This window comes from Rissa tridactyla, chromosome 14 (assembly GCF_028500815.1).
Source record: "Rissa tridactyla isolate bRisTri1 chromosome 14, bRisTri1.patW.cur.20221130, whole genome shotgun sequence".
Lineage (NCBI taxonomy): Eukaryota > Metazoa > Chordata > Aves > Charadriiformes > Laridae > Rissa > Rissa tridactyla.
This window is the reverse complement of record NC_071479.1, coordinates 1,330,720-1,345,255: the sequence shown is the minus strand read 5'-3', so window position 1 is coordinate 1,345,255 and position 14,536 is coordinate 1,330,720. Positions and strand designations below refer to the sequence as shown.

Below are 14,536 nucleotides of genomic sequence, written 5' to 3'. Positions count from 1 at the left end.
ACAAGGGGGTAAAGGCGGCGAGTGCCCCGCGGGGGGGGCGCAGCTCTGCCGGCTCTCCGTCCTGCCAAACCTGCCCTTGCTTTTTGCATTCTTTATATATATTTTAAAAAAGGAGGGGGGGAGGTCTCATTTTTATATATATATATATATTTGGGGATGAGCGGGAGTCTGTCGCTTGCTCGCGGCCCCAGAGGTGGGGTGGCCCCCTTCAGCCCCCCACCCCGGCCCGGTGGGGTGCCGGTGGGGCTGCCCGGGCGGCCGGGGCTCACCGGGGCTGCGCGGCCCGGGGCAGGACGCCGGGCAGCGGGGGCAGGGGCGGCGGGGGCTCGCTGCCGCCCTGCAGTCCGTGGATGAGGATGCGGGGCACCAAGGGTCTCTGTAGGGCTGGGGGGGGCGCGCTGGGTCCGCGGTACAGGTAGAGAGCGGCGCCGGGGTCCAGGTTGGAGACCAAACTCTGCGGGTAGAAGTAGGGCGAGGGGAACATCCTCTGGAGGGCTGAATAATTGCCAGCCTCGGCCAGCAGCTCCAGGCCCACCGCCGTCTGCCTTTTCCACTTGGTCCTGGGGGACGACAAGCCGAGAGAGGGTGTCAAGGAGGGAGGGATGCTCCAAAAGCCGCCTCGGGCTCTTTTTACCCATTGCACATCCCCATTCCCCGGGCTCTGCCTCCTTGTGCATCCCTTCTCCCCGTCGCTGGCTCCCGGGGCCGGTCCCCCCTGCACGGCAGGGACGGGATGGGGGGGGACCAGCCCAGTGCAGGGGGTCGTAGACCCCATTAACGGGGCGAGGGAACTTCTCTCCCTGTCGTCCCCGCCGCGGCAGCCCGGTGTGAGCGCCCACGGAGCTTCCCCGGAGGCACCGGAGCCACAGCCCGGCCGGGATCCGCTGGCGGGGCGTAAATCCCTGCGATATAAATCGCGACAAACATTTCAGTCCCTTCCCGGGGTGTGAATTCCAGATTGCAGATTAACAGCAGATTAAGAATTGACATCTCGTGTGTGACACCGGGGGATCCTCCGCCCGGCAGCCCCGCCGCTGGGCAGGGATGCTGCTGCCGCCGCGATGCTCCGGCCCGGGGCCGCCTCGGCCCCACTCCTCCGCCCGGGGCTCCGGGACCCCTCCCCGGGCCGGGGCGGCTGCGGGAGTCCCACGGGGGGACAGGTGTGGGGCAGCGTCCCGGGGCTTTCGTTTGCGGCATATATATATATATGCATATTTATATATGTTTAATATAGATATTTACATATTTATTTATTTATTTAATATATATGCATATATACGTACGTATAAGTATGTGTGATATATATGTGTATGTGCGGGATCTCATGGAGAAGCCCCGGCCCCGGGAACGGGCCCACGTCGGGCCGGGCTGGCCGTGGAGCCGGGCTGGGGAAGGGGAAGGGACTGGGGGCATCGGCCCGGCTCCGGCGTGTCCTTGCGGAAGAGATTTGGGGAGGGGGTGGGGGGTGAGCGCACAGCCCACGCCGCCCCTAAACTCCCCCAAACCCCCGACGTGTTGATAAGTCGCGGATCTTTGCAGACAGCGGTGGTAATGAGGGAGAGGAGGGGTTAAAACCTGGGGGCAGCGAGGGGACGGGGTGGGGGCTGCGGCCGGGGGTCCCTCGTTTGGTGGCGGTGGCAATGGTCGGCGCTGGGGAAGCGCCGGCGGGGACGCCCGGGTAAATCCACTGAAGCCATCACGTCTCCAGCCCTTTTACAGATTTGTCGCTGAAGCGCTAAACCTATTTCCACCAGTAAATTATTCATCATAATAATAATTGTGTAATTACTGTAAGGGGTGTTAATTATTGATGCCCAAAGCAGTAATTGGTATCTATTATTAATGGGCCGATGTGTTATGCTGTTGTGTTTAGCTGGAAGCCCCGTCCTGCCTCCCCGGCTTTCTGGGGCTGGGGGCACGGATTGTCCCCCCCACTCCCGCCCCAAACCAGCCCTGCCCCGGCATCACTTTTCTCCCCCCAGCTTTGGGATAAAAGGCCCCCGGGGCGGGAGGGGACCCGCATCTTTTCTGCTGCCAGGAGGGACGGGGTGGCTGTGGGGTGCAAAAGCCCTGTCCGGTTTGGGGGTGCGGGGCCGGGGAGAGGGGCAGGACGGGACCCGGGCGCTGTGGGCAGGAGGGAACGGTGCATTTTTTACCTTCTGTTCTGGTACCACGTTTTCACCTGCGTGTCGGTGAGGTTGAGGGAGGCGGCCAGCTCCATCCTGTCCTGCACGCTCAGGTATTTTTGCCTCTCGAAGCTGCGCTCCAGCTGGGCCAGCTGATGGTCGGTGAAGGCGGTGCGGGCTTTGCGCGGCTTTTTCAGCCGCACCGGGGGGCTGTCCCGGGAGCTGGAGATCTCTCGGTCCCCTTCTTCTTTCACTGGGCCGAGAGGGAGGAAGAGAGGCCAGGTCAGGGCAGGAAGGGAAGGGGAAATACCCTCAAAAGAGTGGGGTAACGCACTGCAGCCATGAACCGGAGGAGAAGGGCTCAAGCACCGAGTCGGGCTCACGGCGCATTTGCTTTACAACCCCATAAATTTTAACCTCAGCTGCCCACGGGGGACTCTCGGGGTTCCCGAGCCGGGCCTGGACTTTTCCCGTCCCAGGGGCCTGGGAGCGGGGCCGGAGCGCCGGGCTGTGCTGCGGGGAGCCCCGGCCCGGCCCCGCCGCGCTCCTGCCCAGAAAAACCCCGCACGTCCCTCGCCCCGCGTTTCTCACGGGGCAGGACCCTGCTCTGGGTTTGTTCCCCAAAACCCAACGGCTTTCTCGATGCTTGGATAGTTTTTTTCTTTCCTTTCTCTCTCCTTTTTTTTTCTTTTTTAAACCCAAACCAAAACCAACCCAAAATGAAAATTTTAAGCCCATATTTTTGGAGGGGAAAATCGCCGGGGTGATGCTGTTCCTCTCTCCTCGGAGAAGCCTCCATCCTCCCGGGAATGCTGCCGGGGCACGGATCAAACCTCCCTCTCCAGGGCGCACAACGAAATACTGGGGAAGGGGCTTCTCAAGCCCGTGTCCGTCCTGTTATTTAGCTTAAAAAATTCCGAATGAGACGGGCTGGCGGCGGTTCGTTCGCGCGGTCGGTACATACGCACCGGCGGAGCGACGCGGGAATTTACATTAGTAAGTGACGGGAAAACATCGGAGCAGGAAAAAAAAAAAAAAAGGAAAAATAAATCCCTGTTTGTGCTCGCCTCCCTCATCCTCCTGGAGGAGATTATGTAGCAAAAAGGCTCAGTTTATACAAATCGGCGGCGTTTGGTTTTTTTTTTTGGTTTTTTTTTGTTTTTGTTTTTTTTTGTTGTTTTTTTGTTTTTTTTTACGGGGGTTTATGTTAAATTTACTGGTGGCGGGGGTTAGCAGGGACAGGGCTGTAGCCGAACGCGAGCTGATTTCTCTCTGTAGGAAGACAATAATCCGGTTAATTGAGCCACCGGGGAGCGAAATCCTTCAACCAGAAATCCCGGCTCTGGCCAAGCAGGCAGAGCCCGAGCCGGCGACGAGCCTTCGACCGCGGAGACCCGTCTCCGGTTCCCGGGGAAAGCGGCAGCCCCGGCACCGCCCGGGAAGGGGCCGGATCCGGACCGGGCAGGGCGGGGGGTCCCGGCCCCGCTCGCTCCCGGGAAAGGCCCGAAAGTTTGTGCGGAGTTTTCCGAGGAGAAAAGCCGCGTCCGGCCTCCAGCGCCCCGGGGAAGGAAAATCCCCCCCGGCCCCCCGCACGGTCCTCGGCTCCTAAAAAGTTCCTGCTCGCTAAAGGGCTGCGCTCGGTGGCCGCGGCGGCTTTCCCGGCCGGCTCCGTCTCTCTCCCCTGGCTATACCTAGCTTAAAAAAAATAAATATATATATATAAATATTACGGGGTTTTCGGCATTTTGGCATGGGCCAAATCCTGCCGCGCCACTGCGGGTTAGGCCTGGCTCCGCAGCCACTTTGCGGGGTAAATCAGGGGCGGTTTGGCCCAGGAAAGGCTACTTCCAAAGCAGAAAAAAAGGATCGCGTTGGGAGCGGGGTCGTTCACCCACTACCCCATTGAAGCGGTGTTTTTACCCTCATCTACGCGCTGTTTTTACCCTCGTTTAACATGTGGTTTCCTCCCTATTTAAGGTCTGGTTTCCCGCCCATTTAAACTATGTTTTTTACCCCTTTTAAACAGTGTTTTTTTTCCCCGATTTAAGCCGCGTTCCACTCCCTAATTAAGGGTTGTTTTTCCTCCCATTTAAGCGGCTTTTTTACCGTGGCCGTGTCTGCCCCATGGCAGGGGCTGGCGAGGCGCCGAGCGCGGCTGCGGTAGCGGCCCCCACCCAAACCCGGCCCCCCCAGCCCGGGCTCGGCCGGCTTAGGGGGATGCGGGGAACTCGTGTTTCTTCTCCGCCTCCCTCGCTTCTATCGCGTCTCGGCGATTTGAGGAAAGGGGAGAAAAGCTGAACGAATTCGGGGAGGGGGATGTAGGAGGCGAAAACAAAACGCCAAGGTGGGAATCGCGGCTGTTTTCAATCCCGGCCCTGGAAACCGGCGGAGCCGATCCCAGCCTTTCTCGCGGGTCACTTCCAGCCCCGGCACCCGCCCGGGGCTCCGTCCTTCGTTCAGAGCGAAAATTCCCCCGCGGTGCCCGGCGGCTCCCGCCGCGTTTGGAGGCTCTTTTGGGCGAATATTTTTATCCCCATTAATCGGGTTTCAGCGCGGCAGCTCCGGGCGGGCCGAGGATGTATTTGCAGCCGGGACGGGGCTCGGCCCGTCCCCCCTTTTCATGTCAGCTCCCCCAGATTCAGCGGCCCTGTAAGGTGCCATCGCATCCCTTTTCTCCCCCCGAGCCGGGTCGCCTTGCCTTCCCTTCGCAAACACCCGGCAAAGAATTTCCCCAGGTGAAAGTTTTTGCAGCGGTGATGGGGGCGGGATGGGCGAAGGCACCTGGGATAAACTGCTCCGGAGGGCCAGGACCGACCCCATTCCCCCGCCTCCCCGTGCTGTTCCTGTGCCTCCCTCCGCCCCCGCTGCCGCAGGAAGGGAAGGGGCTACCAAGCCCCCGGCCCGGGGCGAGCAGCCGCCGCATCCAGCCCCTCTCCCCTCCGGCGCCATGGACGCCCGGGGCTCCCTGGCTGCCGTGCTCGTTTTTAAACCATCTCCGAAATAAAAATACAAATAATACAAATCGAATCAAACCCCGCCGACTTTCTTGTTCGTTTCTCACCGGAGCAGGGGAAATACCCGGCAATTCCGTGATTATTTTGTCTTTTTTTTTTTTTTTTTTTTTTTTTTTTTCTGGGCAGAAATGCGGCCCCGGTTCTCCTCTCCCCTTTCCCTGCGGGTAGGAACGAAACCGACGGATCTTCTCCGCGGAAACCAGCCCGGCGGATTCCTCGGGCGCTTTTGGCGAAGCACCGATCGCCCCAATCCCTTCCACCGGAACGAGCCTCACGGAGCCCCGAACCCCCAAGTTTTCCCAAGTTGGTGCCGATGCCGCTGTCATTTCGGGGGCGACCGGTGCCGCGACCCCCCCCATCAATGGAGCCGTCTCCGCAGCGAGCTCCCGGCGCACCGGGAGGCTTCGGGGCCGCCGGAGGCTATGGGTCCGGGCCGCCCTGCCCGCCCTGCAAAGCCCAGCGGGGTGCGCGGCGCTTACCTTTGTACTCCGAGTCCGAGGAGGAGCTGCTGGTGCTTTTCTCCATTTTCTCCCTAAAGTCCTCGCCGGGCTTGGTGGGGATCCTGCCCGCTGGCTCCTGAGGTCCATTGGTACTGGAGTAAGGCGCGCAGGCAGCCAGGGGCTTGCAGTCGGCCAGGATGTCTCTGATGAGGAAGGAGGAGGTGACGGTCCGGGACTGGGAGGGAGCCGAGACCTGTCCCGGCTGGAGGTGCGCATCCAGGCCCGGCCGCGGCCCCGCCGCCTCCAGGCACTCGCGGCCCGGCGAGCGGGGCGAGGGGCACCCGCTGCTGCCCTCCGAGCGGGGGCTCAGCTCCAGCGGGGACCGGCCGTCGCCCACCAGCGAGTCCCCCTTGGGCACGGCCGGACTGCCGGCTCGGTGGGAGAGGATGGAGTCAATCCCAAACCCAGTGGAGCCCTCCATGGCCCCCGCGAGGTGCCGGCGCTCACACGGGCATTGGCGGGGAGGGCGCGGCGGAAGCGGTTTGATAATGATAATTAACAATAACAGGAGGGGGGGAAAAAAGGCAAAAGAAAACAAGAAAAAAAAAAAGGTAAAATTAAAAAAATATATTAAAAGAGCAAAGTTCAGCCTGCGATCCGGGCAACAATTGCTGCAAGGCTCTCCGAGGCGACGCGCGTTAGATCCAGGGCTGCTCCGTCTTCAGCATCGCGCCCAGCTGCACTCACAGACAGACAGACAGAAGAGGGGGGGAGAGGGAGGCAGAGTCAAACTTTGGCCGCGAAGGGGGTGGGGTGGGCGGACGGACCCCAACCTCACCCGGGGTCCCGGCCCCTTACCCGGCCACCCCACCCTTGCCCGGAGCCGCGGCGGCGCGGGGCTGGGGGGCAGCCCGGGGTCTCCCAGCCGGAGGTGGGGAGGCAGCGATCGATAGTGGTGCTTCGCAGAGCCTTAACCACTTAATGATCCAGAAATCAATGGGGAAGGGCGAGGGGAGGGCGGAGGGGGTGGCCAGCCGTCGGGCCGCCGCGGCGCCCCCCCGCCTTCCCCGCCAACACCTCGGACAGCCCCGGGAGGGGAACCGGAGTCGCTCCGGAGCCGGCGGCGCCTTCAGCACGTCGGACAGAGCCCGGCGCCGGAGTCACTCCGGAGCCTTCAGCACCTCGGACAGCGGCAAGAGTGCCGCGCCCTCCGCGGGGGGGGAACGGGGGGAAATAGGGAAAATGGGGGGAAAAAAATGAACTTGTGCCACTCCGGCTCGGGGAACCAGGCGCCCTCCCCGCCACCTCTCCACCCCCCCCCGGTGTGAACGCGCCCATTGGCCGCGAGGTGTTTTGGGGGATGTCACTCCCCCGGCGGCGACACCTTGCAGCTTGATTAACGGGAATTAATTGCCGCCCGGATCCCCGCGCTTTCCGGGCGGTTTCCGCCCTCTTTTGCTGTCATTATCCCGCTGATGGGGCTCGTAATGGGGTGATTAGCAGCGGGGGGGAGCAAGGAGGGGAGGCGGGGAGGGGGTTGCCGAGGGGTTGCTGCTTTCTGCTCGCCTCCCCCCGCAATTAGCCGATCTGCCGGTCCCTCCCAAGCAGGGAAAGTTTTGCTGGGTGTTAGAATTTAAAAAAAAAAAAAAAAAAAAAAAAAGGATAGAAAAAGAAAAGGAAAAGCACCGAAACCTTCCCCAAAGCCCCAGCACAGAGGCGGCTGCTCTGAGCCCGAGATGAGCCTGGGAGCTGCGAATTTCGTTGAATCCCCTCGAAATCGGTTGTGAACGAGCGGACAGGTCCTTTAGCGCCGGCGGACGCGGGGCCAGCGGGCAGCCAGCGCTGCCGGCACGGCGGGGACCGGGCATCGCCCCCGCCCGCCGCGGCGGAGCCGGGGCCGCTCTTCCCGCTCTCCCAGCGCCCAGCGGCCGTACCTACTGGTGCAATTGGGAAGGGACCGCGCACAGGGCGGATTTTTCCTGCCGTCAACCCCGTTTTAAATAAAACCCCAATAGCTCCAGACCGGGCGGACAGCCCTGCCCGCTCCCTGCCCGTTTCTCTCGGAGACACCAAGTTTCCTCCCTCCCGCCCCGTCGGGGGATTTTGCTGCTGTTGATCTCCGGAACTGGCTCCCACCTTCCTCCCGGTCAGAGGGACTCCTGCCTCCTCGGGGGTTTATTTAGGGGCTTTTCCTGGGGGTAGACCCTTCGCCGCGGAGATGAAGAAAATGTCCACACCCGGGTGCGCGAAGCTGCGCCACTTTGAAGAGATGTCTCTGGTTATTTCTCAAATACTCGATTTCCTCTCTTCTCCCCCTTCCCGGACAGGCAGCTGCATCTTGTCCCTCTTCCAAAGCCGCCCTTGGCCGGCAGCTTGGAGGCGATCGAGAAGGGCTCCCCCCCCCGGGAAGCCCGGCTGCCAGCTGTCGGGCAGCGGCGCAGGCAGGGCCCCCAGCACCTCCTGCCCTCGGCCCTGCAGGCTCGGGGCCGGCTGGGATCGGGGCAGAGGAACAAAAGATCTTTACAGGAGGATAAGACCAGGGACAAAATCAGCATCAGCCCCGGTCCCAGCCTGCCCCCACCCTGTCGTGCAACACACTGGGCACAGGGGGCTGCTTGTCCTCCCTGTCCCTTGTGAAGGACCCCTGCTGCCGCTCGGCCCCGTCTCCCTCCCAGCACGAAGGTGCTGCCCTGGTGCCAGGAACTCGGGGACAGGCTGATGGGTCCTGGTCTGCTGGGGGTCCATTTTGCATCGTCTGCCTCCCCAGGCAGGGTTGGCCCAAGCTCCGCTTTGGGCTGTCCCAGAGCTACAGAAGTGCAGGAACTGGTCCCGGTACGAAATGGGGCAGAGATCCCGATGGGGTTTCCCAACTCTTTGCAGTGTGACTGTGTTGGCTCATGGGTCTGGCAGCCTTGCTGTCCTACCCTATTTGGGATGGAGATTGGCACTGAGACTAGGACCAGGGCTGAGGTTGTGTTTGGGACCAAGAATGGGATCAGAAGAGGGAGCGGGGCTGGCATCAGGAGTGGGTTTAGAATCGGGATTTGGATCAGCCATGCAGGCACAGGTTTCAGTTGGTGAGTCTACTGCTGTGTTTCCTTCTCTTGAATAAAGCACCTGCCTTCAAACAACCACAAGGAAGTTTCCAGATCAGATGCACTCACTGATGCTGTGCAAGATTTTGGGGGCGTATGTGTATGGGGTCCAATCCTCGTTCCTAAGCAGACGATATATTTTGCTATCCCCAGCCAAGGCCTTGGGGACAGACGGTCACTCCCAGGCCACAACTGGAGCTCCCAGCAGCTACAGATGCACTTGCTACTCATGTTCTAATGTTGGTGTGGCTGACATATATAAAAATGAATTATTATTATTATTATTATTATTATTATTATTATTATTATTATTATGTCGTTTCAGAACTAGACTCCCCAAGGCAGAAACGTGCCCCATTCTGCCCATATGTGATGTCCCCCCCGTACATCACTGGGCCCTGGAGAAGTGGCTTCCAAATGATTTTTCCGTGGCTCTCAGCACGGGTAGGAAATCCTGTGTGCAGACAACCAGCCAGCGTCCGCTGCCTTCCTTGTGCACATCTGCCTTTAAAACCCATTTCTTAGTCTGTAGTCTGTTTCTGTTCACAAACAACAGGCAGGGACAAGAAAAGAGGAGAACCCTGATGCCAGTTGCTTTTCCACTCACCTCCTCACAAGTCCCAGTCGCACCCCAGGGTTGGCTCTAGGACTCTGACAGCTTCGGGAGCTGCTGTGCATCCCATCTTGCCGACAGACAGGGTCAGGCACTTCTGGCACCAGTCGCCAGTGCGGGTTTGGCCATGAGGCCATGGGGCAGGGTGTTCCTGGAGGGTTGGGGTGTGGGGAGAGTCCTGACGGGGCTGGGGGACGTCAGGGACTGGCCTCCATGTCTGGGCCAGGGGACGAAGGGCATGGTCTGCAGTGGGGGGCTGTAGCAAGAGCTAGTTTAGAATTATCTGCTGGGGGCGCATCGACTGGTATCCTGAAGGGGTCTGGCTTAGGGAGGAAAATCCCCGGAGGCTGTTGTACTGAATTTCTCTCTGAACCCAAGCTGCATGCTCGGAAAGGCCATGCCCAGGCAGGCGCAGAGAGGGATGCTCAGCAGCGTCAGGCTTCGGCGGGATGCGCCGGTAGCGAAATGAATGGATCTTCATGAGAGGGAGAAGGGTAGGGCGGCTCGGGGTGGGGGAAAACGGCAGAAAGAGGGGGCGATAGTCAGCCGGCGGGTCTCAGCGACGGGGAGGAGCAGGGCCCGGCGGCGGGGAACCTGCAGCAGCGTTAAAACCCCCTTTACCAGTGGGTGTCACTGCAGGACAAGGAGCGTCCGGCGCCGGAGGGCGGCCGGGGCTGCGCGGCGGGTCGGGACCCCGGCACCGGGCTCTGCCGGCACGGCCGGGGCAGTGGGGAGCGGAGGGGGATGCCCGGTTTGCGGCTCGGTTGTGCCCCACAGCGAGCCTGGCCACGGGCTGGGGGCGGCGGGGAGCGGCGCCGCGATGGGGACGAGTCCGAGGTGGCACCGTGGGACTCGGGGCGTTTGGGGCGCGGCTCTGCCCAGGATTTCGGGGCGCAGTGGGGCAGGTCTGTTGGCTACAAGCCCCACGCAGCGGTGTCTCCTCCTGAACACACTGTGTTTGACTCGGCTGTTGTTTTCTGGCTTTCTGGTCTCTTTGGTGGCTTCTTGGATTATCCCAGATCTGCAGGTCTGCGTGGGCTTGGTTCACACTGTGTTTGTTTGCCAGCCCTTTTCCGGGGATGCAGGACTCGCTGGAGATGCTTCCTTCCCTCTGCACGCCCCGGGGACCTGAGCAGTTGCTGCAGGTGGGCACAGATGCTGTGGCTGGACCAAGAGCTGCACATGGCTCCCCCCAGGCAGTAGGGCAAACCTTTGCCTGGGTTTCTCACACAGTTGTACACACTGTCATTTTTAGCAAGACAAGTCATTTAAGGGCCGGCTTTCTTCCCCCGTAGGGAGGTGGGAAAAGTCTCTTGTTATAATGCACCTCTGCCAGCATGGCAAACCCTACTGTTACCCTCCTAGTCATTTTAGATGGGTTTTATTTAGAGGCCTTTACTAAAAAGAGAGAACTAAATACAAGGGTTTCCCTGGTGTGGAGCAGGTGATTTCTTTCCTCCCTCAGCTCAGGTGTGGGCAGGGTGGAGTTTGCTACAGCTGCTTCCTTATATAAAGGGCAGGTTGAGGCACAAGTTTCCCCTAAGGAGGGAGTGCTGGAAATACCAGAGCAGCTGGTGCGGAGTCTTCCTTGTCCTGGGAGAGGTAGGAAAAGCTGCCCCTGCAGTTCACTTTGTTCTTGTGTCTTGAGCGATGGAGTTTAATGTTATGAAATGCTCTGTTCTTTGAGGTTCGGGTTTAAAAGTTTGGCTGGAAGTCAGGTGGGGGACAGGCCCCGGGCTCGGCGTGGCTTATTTGTGTCCCTTGGTTGCTGGTGGGTCTGCATAGGAGGGCTGGGCTAGCCCCAGTGCCGAGGCCTGTGGGGCAAAGTCATGCTGGGCACATCCACCCCTCTGCGGTGCTTGTTACCGGCTCCTTCCTGAGCTGGGGATACAGTGGGGCTGCCCAGGATGCAGATGTCACCCCCTTGGAGCATGGCCCTGGCGTGCACACCTGAGCTCTCTGAGTGCCAATGGGATGAGGAATACGAAGACTGAAAGCTAACATTGGACTTAAGGATTATCTGGTGCAATCTGAGATTTAACAGTAGATGTGAGAATCAGACTACTTAGAAGTAATTAAATATTATATAACTAAAGCAATCACAGTTATTACTCAGTGGTATTTTCTTAAGATGAAATACCCTGTTGGGAGGAGATGGATTTTAACGTGTTGGCACCTGTCTGAGCCTCTGCTGTCACCTGTTGGTGACCAGGCTGGGGTTTGGGTGCTGTGATGTTGAGTTGGTGTTGGTGGAGTTTGAGCTTGTTTGGCAGCTCCTTGGAGAGGTTCAGCCCTGAGGGACACCAGGCACCAGCAGCTGTTTGAGGGCAAGTGTGGAACCGGCTGGGGCTGTCTTCAAGCGAAGGTGTCGCTCTGCGGTGAGGCCTTTGTTTGGCGGAGCGCTTGAAGCAGGTGTTTGGATGCCTTCACGCAGGCAAGGGCTTTGCTGAATCAGGCAGTGATGGGAAGCTTGTTTGGCAACGCAATGAGAAGGACTAATGGATTATGAGATATTATAGACTTGATATTGAGTGGGATATGATTGCGTTTAATATATTTGTTCAGAACAGACAGTGAAGGCAACTGTCCTGCTTTCCCTGTGGGGCTGTACTGGTGCGAACACTGCCCTGTTCCTGGTGTGAGAGTTGTTACCTTGAGCACAATGAGAATCGTGGTGATGAGACAGGGTAAGGTGGTGTGCATCTGATGTGAAGCAATGAACAGGCTGAGACAGAATCATTCCCCTCATATTTATGATGCATTTGGCTATATCTGCATTAACGTAACTTTTTAAAACAAGAGAGAAATCCTGTTGCCTATGGCTATTGCAGGGTCGAAGGGCTGTGATGCCCAGCACGGTGCTGCGGTCCCACTGTGTCTCGCAGGCACTTCTCAATGGGAGGCACTGAATGCCTTTTTACGAGCATCACGGTCTGGAAAAGTACTGAGATGAGGCCCAACCTATAAGGAAAGGAGCAGACGGACGATTGGTTACAGCCGGCCAAAGAAAATAGGTTGTAGCACAAACAGGGAAGAGACTGCAGATTAGCGCAAGGGGTTTTGCCTGTCTGGGAGATGTTGCTCCAGCTGAAGTTAAAAAATTAACCTGTTTAAAATAAGAACTACTTTTCTGATTGACTTCAGGATATTTATTCTGCTCTAGCAACAAGATCCTGTAGTCCTACTATGGTGCGTCTGTTGTCTGACATTTTCAAATACTGGCATGCCTTAAGATGGACCCTGAAATAAATGACTTATTTTCTACAGCACAGGACGTGTGTGCTGCACTGAGGGGCTGGGATGGGCTCAGAGCTCCCGGGGAAGCCCCCACTGGGGTCAGGGACTTGTGCATGACCCGCCCAACAAACACACGGGCAGCCTCTCCCCAGGAATCGCCTTTGAGGTGGGAGGGGGTGAAAAAATGCCCCTGACAAATAGACAAAGGGGAAGTCACCTGGGGAGGAAGGTCCAGGGGCCCTTTGGGGTGAGCAGTGGATTTACGCAGAGCCGCATGCAGCAAACCTATAGAGTAGGTGCGGAGTTACTGGGATGCGGGAGTGCCTTCATGCACAGAGTGGGATCTCCGCGGGGGCCCACGGGCTTTACCTGCCCTGACACAATTCCTGGTGCCATTCATCTGCCTCGTGTGGATGTGCCGAGCTGCCTCCCGCTTCCCCCACCCTGCTCAGGCTGGCTGGGCGTCAGGTTTTGCGTATGTAAAAATACACAGCAGTCTTTGCCCTGAAAAGCTAGCTAGTGATCTCATTAATCAAGACAAACAAAGCATATTTAGCTATTCCCCCTCTCTGGAGGAAGGCGTTCAGGTACTTAAATATGCATTTGAGCGCCTAACTTCAGACAGTTGTTTCTGGATGTTTTTGCTTTCTCACAAGCAGCAGCAGTGACATAACCCCTCTCCGGGAGGGAAAGGCAGGGGAGGCACAACCATGGGCTGCTGAAGTAGGTGGGCAGCCCCCGGGAGCTGTCAGGGACAATCCCCATCTGGGCCAACTCCAGTCTCCCATTAAAGATGCAGGAGTTTCTTCCCTCAAAGCTGGGATTGCTAGAAAAATCCAGTCCCTTGCAGATAAGGACAGCTGAGCTGCTTCTCTCGAGTGTGCCTCTGCCCTCCCCAGCGTGCTCCCTGCCCACCAGTGCTGGGAACTGGGCAGGGGGAAATTTCTGCCTGGGACTGGGTTGAAGCCAGAGGGGAGGAAATGGCAGTTTATTCACTCCAGTCTTGGTACAGCTCCTGGGTGAGAAGTGTCACACTGAGCCACAACTGGGAGTAATTAAAATTAGCAGAGCCCTTGACAAAGTTGTGAGGGATGCCAGCTTCTGCCCTCAGCATGAGTGGGAAGCACCAGGTGTAGGACAGGGGACAAGTGCTATTTTAAAAAATGAGAAACCCTCTTATAATGAGGGACAGTTGAGAAGTACGGATTAGTCCCAGGCCAGTAATTAGAGTCAAGATAAGGGTGTCCTCGGGCCAAAGGTCTTATTATGACAGAGACTGGTGTTGAGAAGTCAATGCCAGTGATGAATCTCTGATTCTCTGGCATCTCTGATTCTTCTAATTCATATTTTAAATGATGAACCCAAAGGTACTTCCTCTAGAGACAGCTGATGATCTTTGCCATTACTCTGATGTGGTTACGGGCTGTTATGCCAGGATTTAGTCTGTATCATGGGTTTGGAGCACTGGCTGTAGCAGGACAGGGGTATAGTTTGTAGGCACAAGCTTGGTGGTTTTCCTTGCAGGGTGATGGAACTGCAATGGTTTTCAGCTGCTGATTAGAAGCAGTGTTTTGCTATTGTTTTTTGCACTTGTTATTGACAACTTAAAACCTGCAGGACACTTGCAGCTGGGATGTTGTAATGTCAGTGCTTGCTTCAAAGAATTAGAGGGGCAATAAAAAAAAAAACCTTATCCCTCCTAAAACTTAAATATGTATTTGAGGGTTATTTTTGTTTGGGTTTCTCAGTTACGATAACATTTTAAGTTGGAAGGCCGTAAATGATCACTTGTCAAGCATTGATACAGCCACGTGCATGTTGGAAGCAGAAGCAGGTGTGTTAACGGAAGGCTAATAAACAGCATGTGAGAGGCAGAAAGGCTGGGCTGGTACCGGGAAGGCAGGGCTGAGCCGATACAGGTCGGCAGAGCTCCTCTGACAGCAGCAGAGTGCACACCCCAGAGACCGACCAGGGCTTTGTGGGTGCTGTTGAGCTTGTTGCCGTTGAGGTG

The 14,536-nt window shown here is 57.9% G+C and overlaps 2 protein-coding genes across 2 annotated transcripts in view; both read right to left on the bottom strand.

The window, feature by feature from the left end:
• Positions 1–265: 265 nt before the first annotated feature.
• Positions 266–6,061, bottom strand: BARHL1 (BarH like homeobox 1). The gene is made up of 3 exons (XM_054220930.1): positions 5,620–6,061; positions 2,157–2,379; positions 266–560 (listed from the first exon to the last, which is right to left on the bottom strand). Exons 1-3 carry the CDS (start codon positions 6,059–6,061, stop codon positions 266–268), a joined length of 960 nt encoding a protein of 319 aa, XP_054076905.1.
• Positions 6,062–12,038: 5,977 nt separating this feature from the next.
• Positions 12,039–14,536, bottom strand: part of CFAP77 (cilia and flagella associated protein 77) — a 61,704-nt gene continuing 59,206 nt past the window's right edge. The window contains exon 6 of the mRNA XM_054220247.1: positions 12,039–12,249. Within this exon, the coding sequence (XP_054076222.1) occupies positions 12,181–12,249 (69 nt within the window). The 3' untranslated portion in view covers positions 12,039–12,180. The remainder of the gene's footprint in view (positions 12,250–14,536) is intronic.

Coding starts and splice junctions, on each gene's coding strand:
- BARHL1 (XM_054220930.1), bottom strand. CDS start 6,061: ATGGAGGGCTCCACTGGGTTTGGGATTGACTCCATCCTCTCCCACCGA. Junction 2,380..5,619: donor CTCGGACTCGGAGTACAAAG/GTAAGCGCCGCG, acceptor CTCTCGGCCCAG/TGAAAGAAGAAGGGGACCGA. Junction 561..2,156: donor ACGTGGTACCAGAACAGAAG/GTAAAAAATGCA, acceptor GTCGTCCCCCAG/GACCAAGTGGAAAAGGCAGA.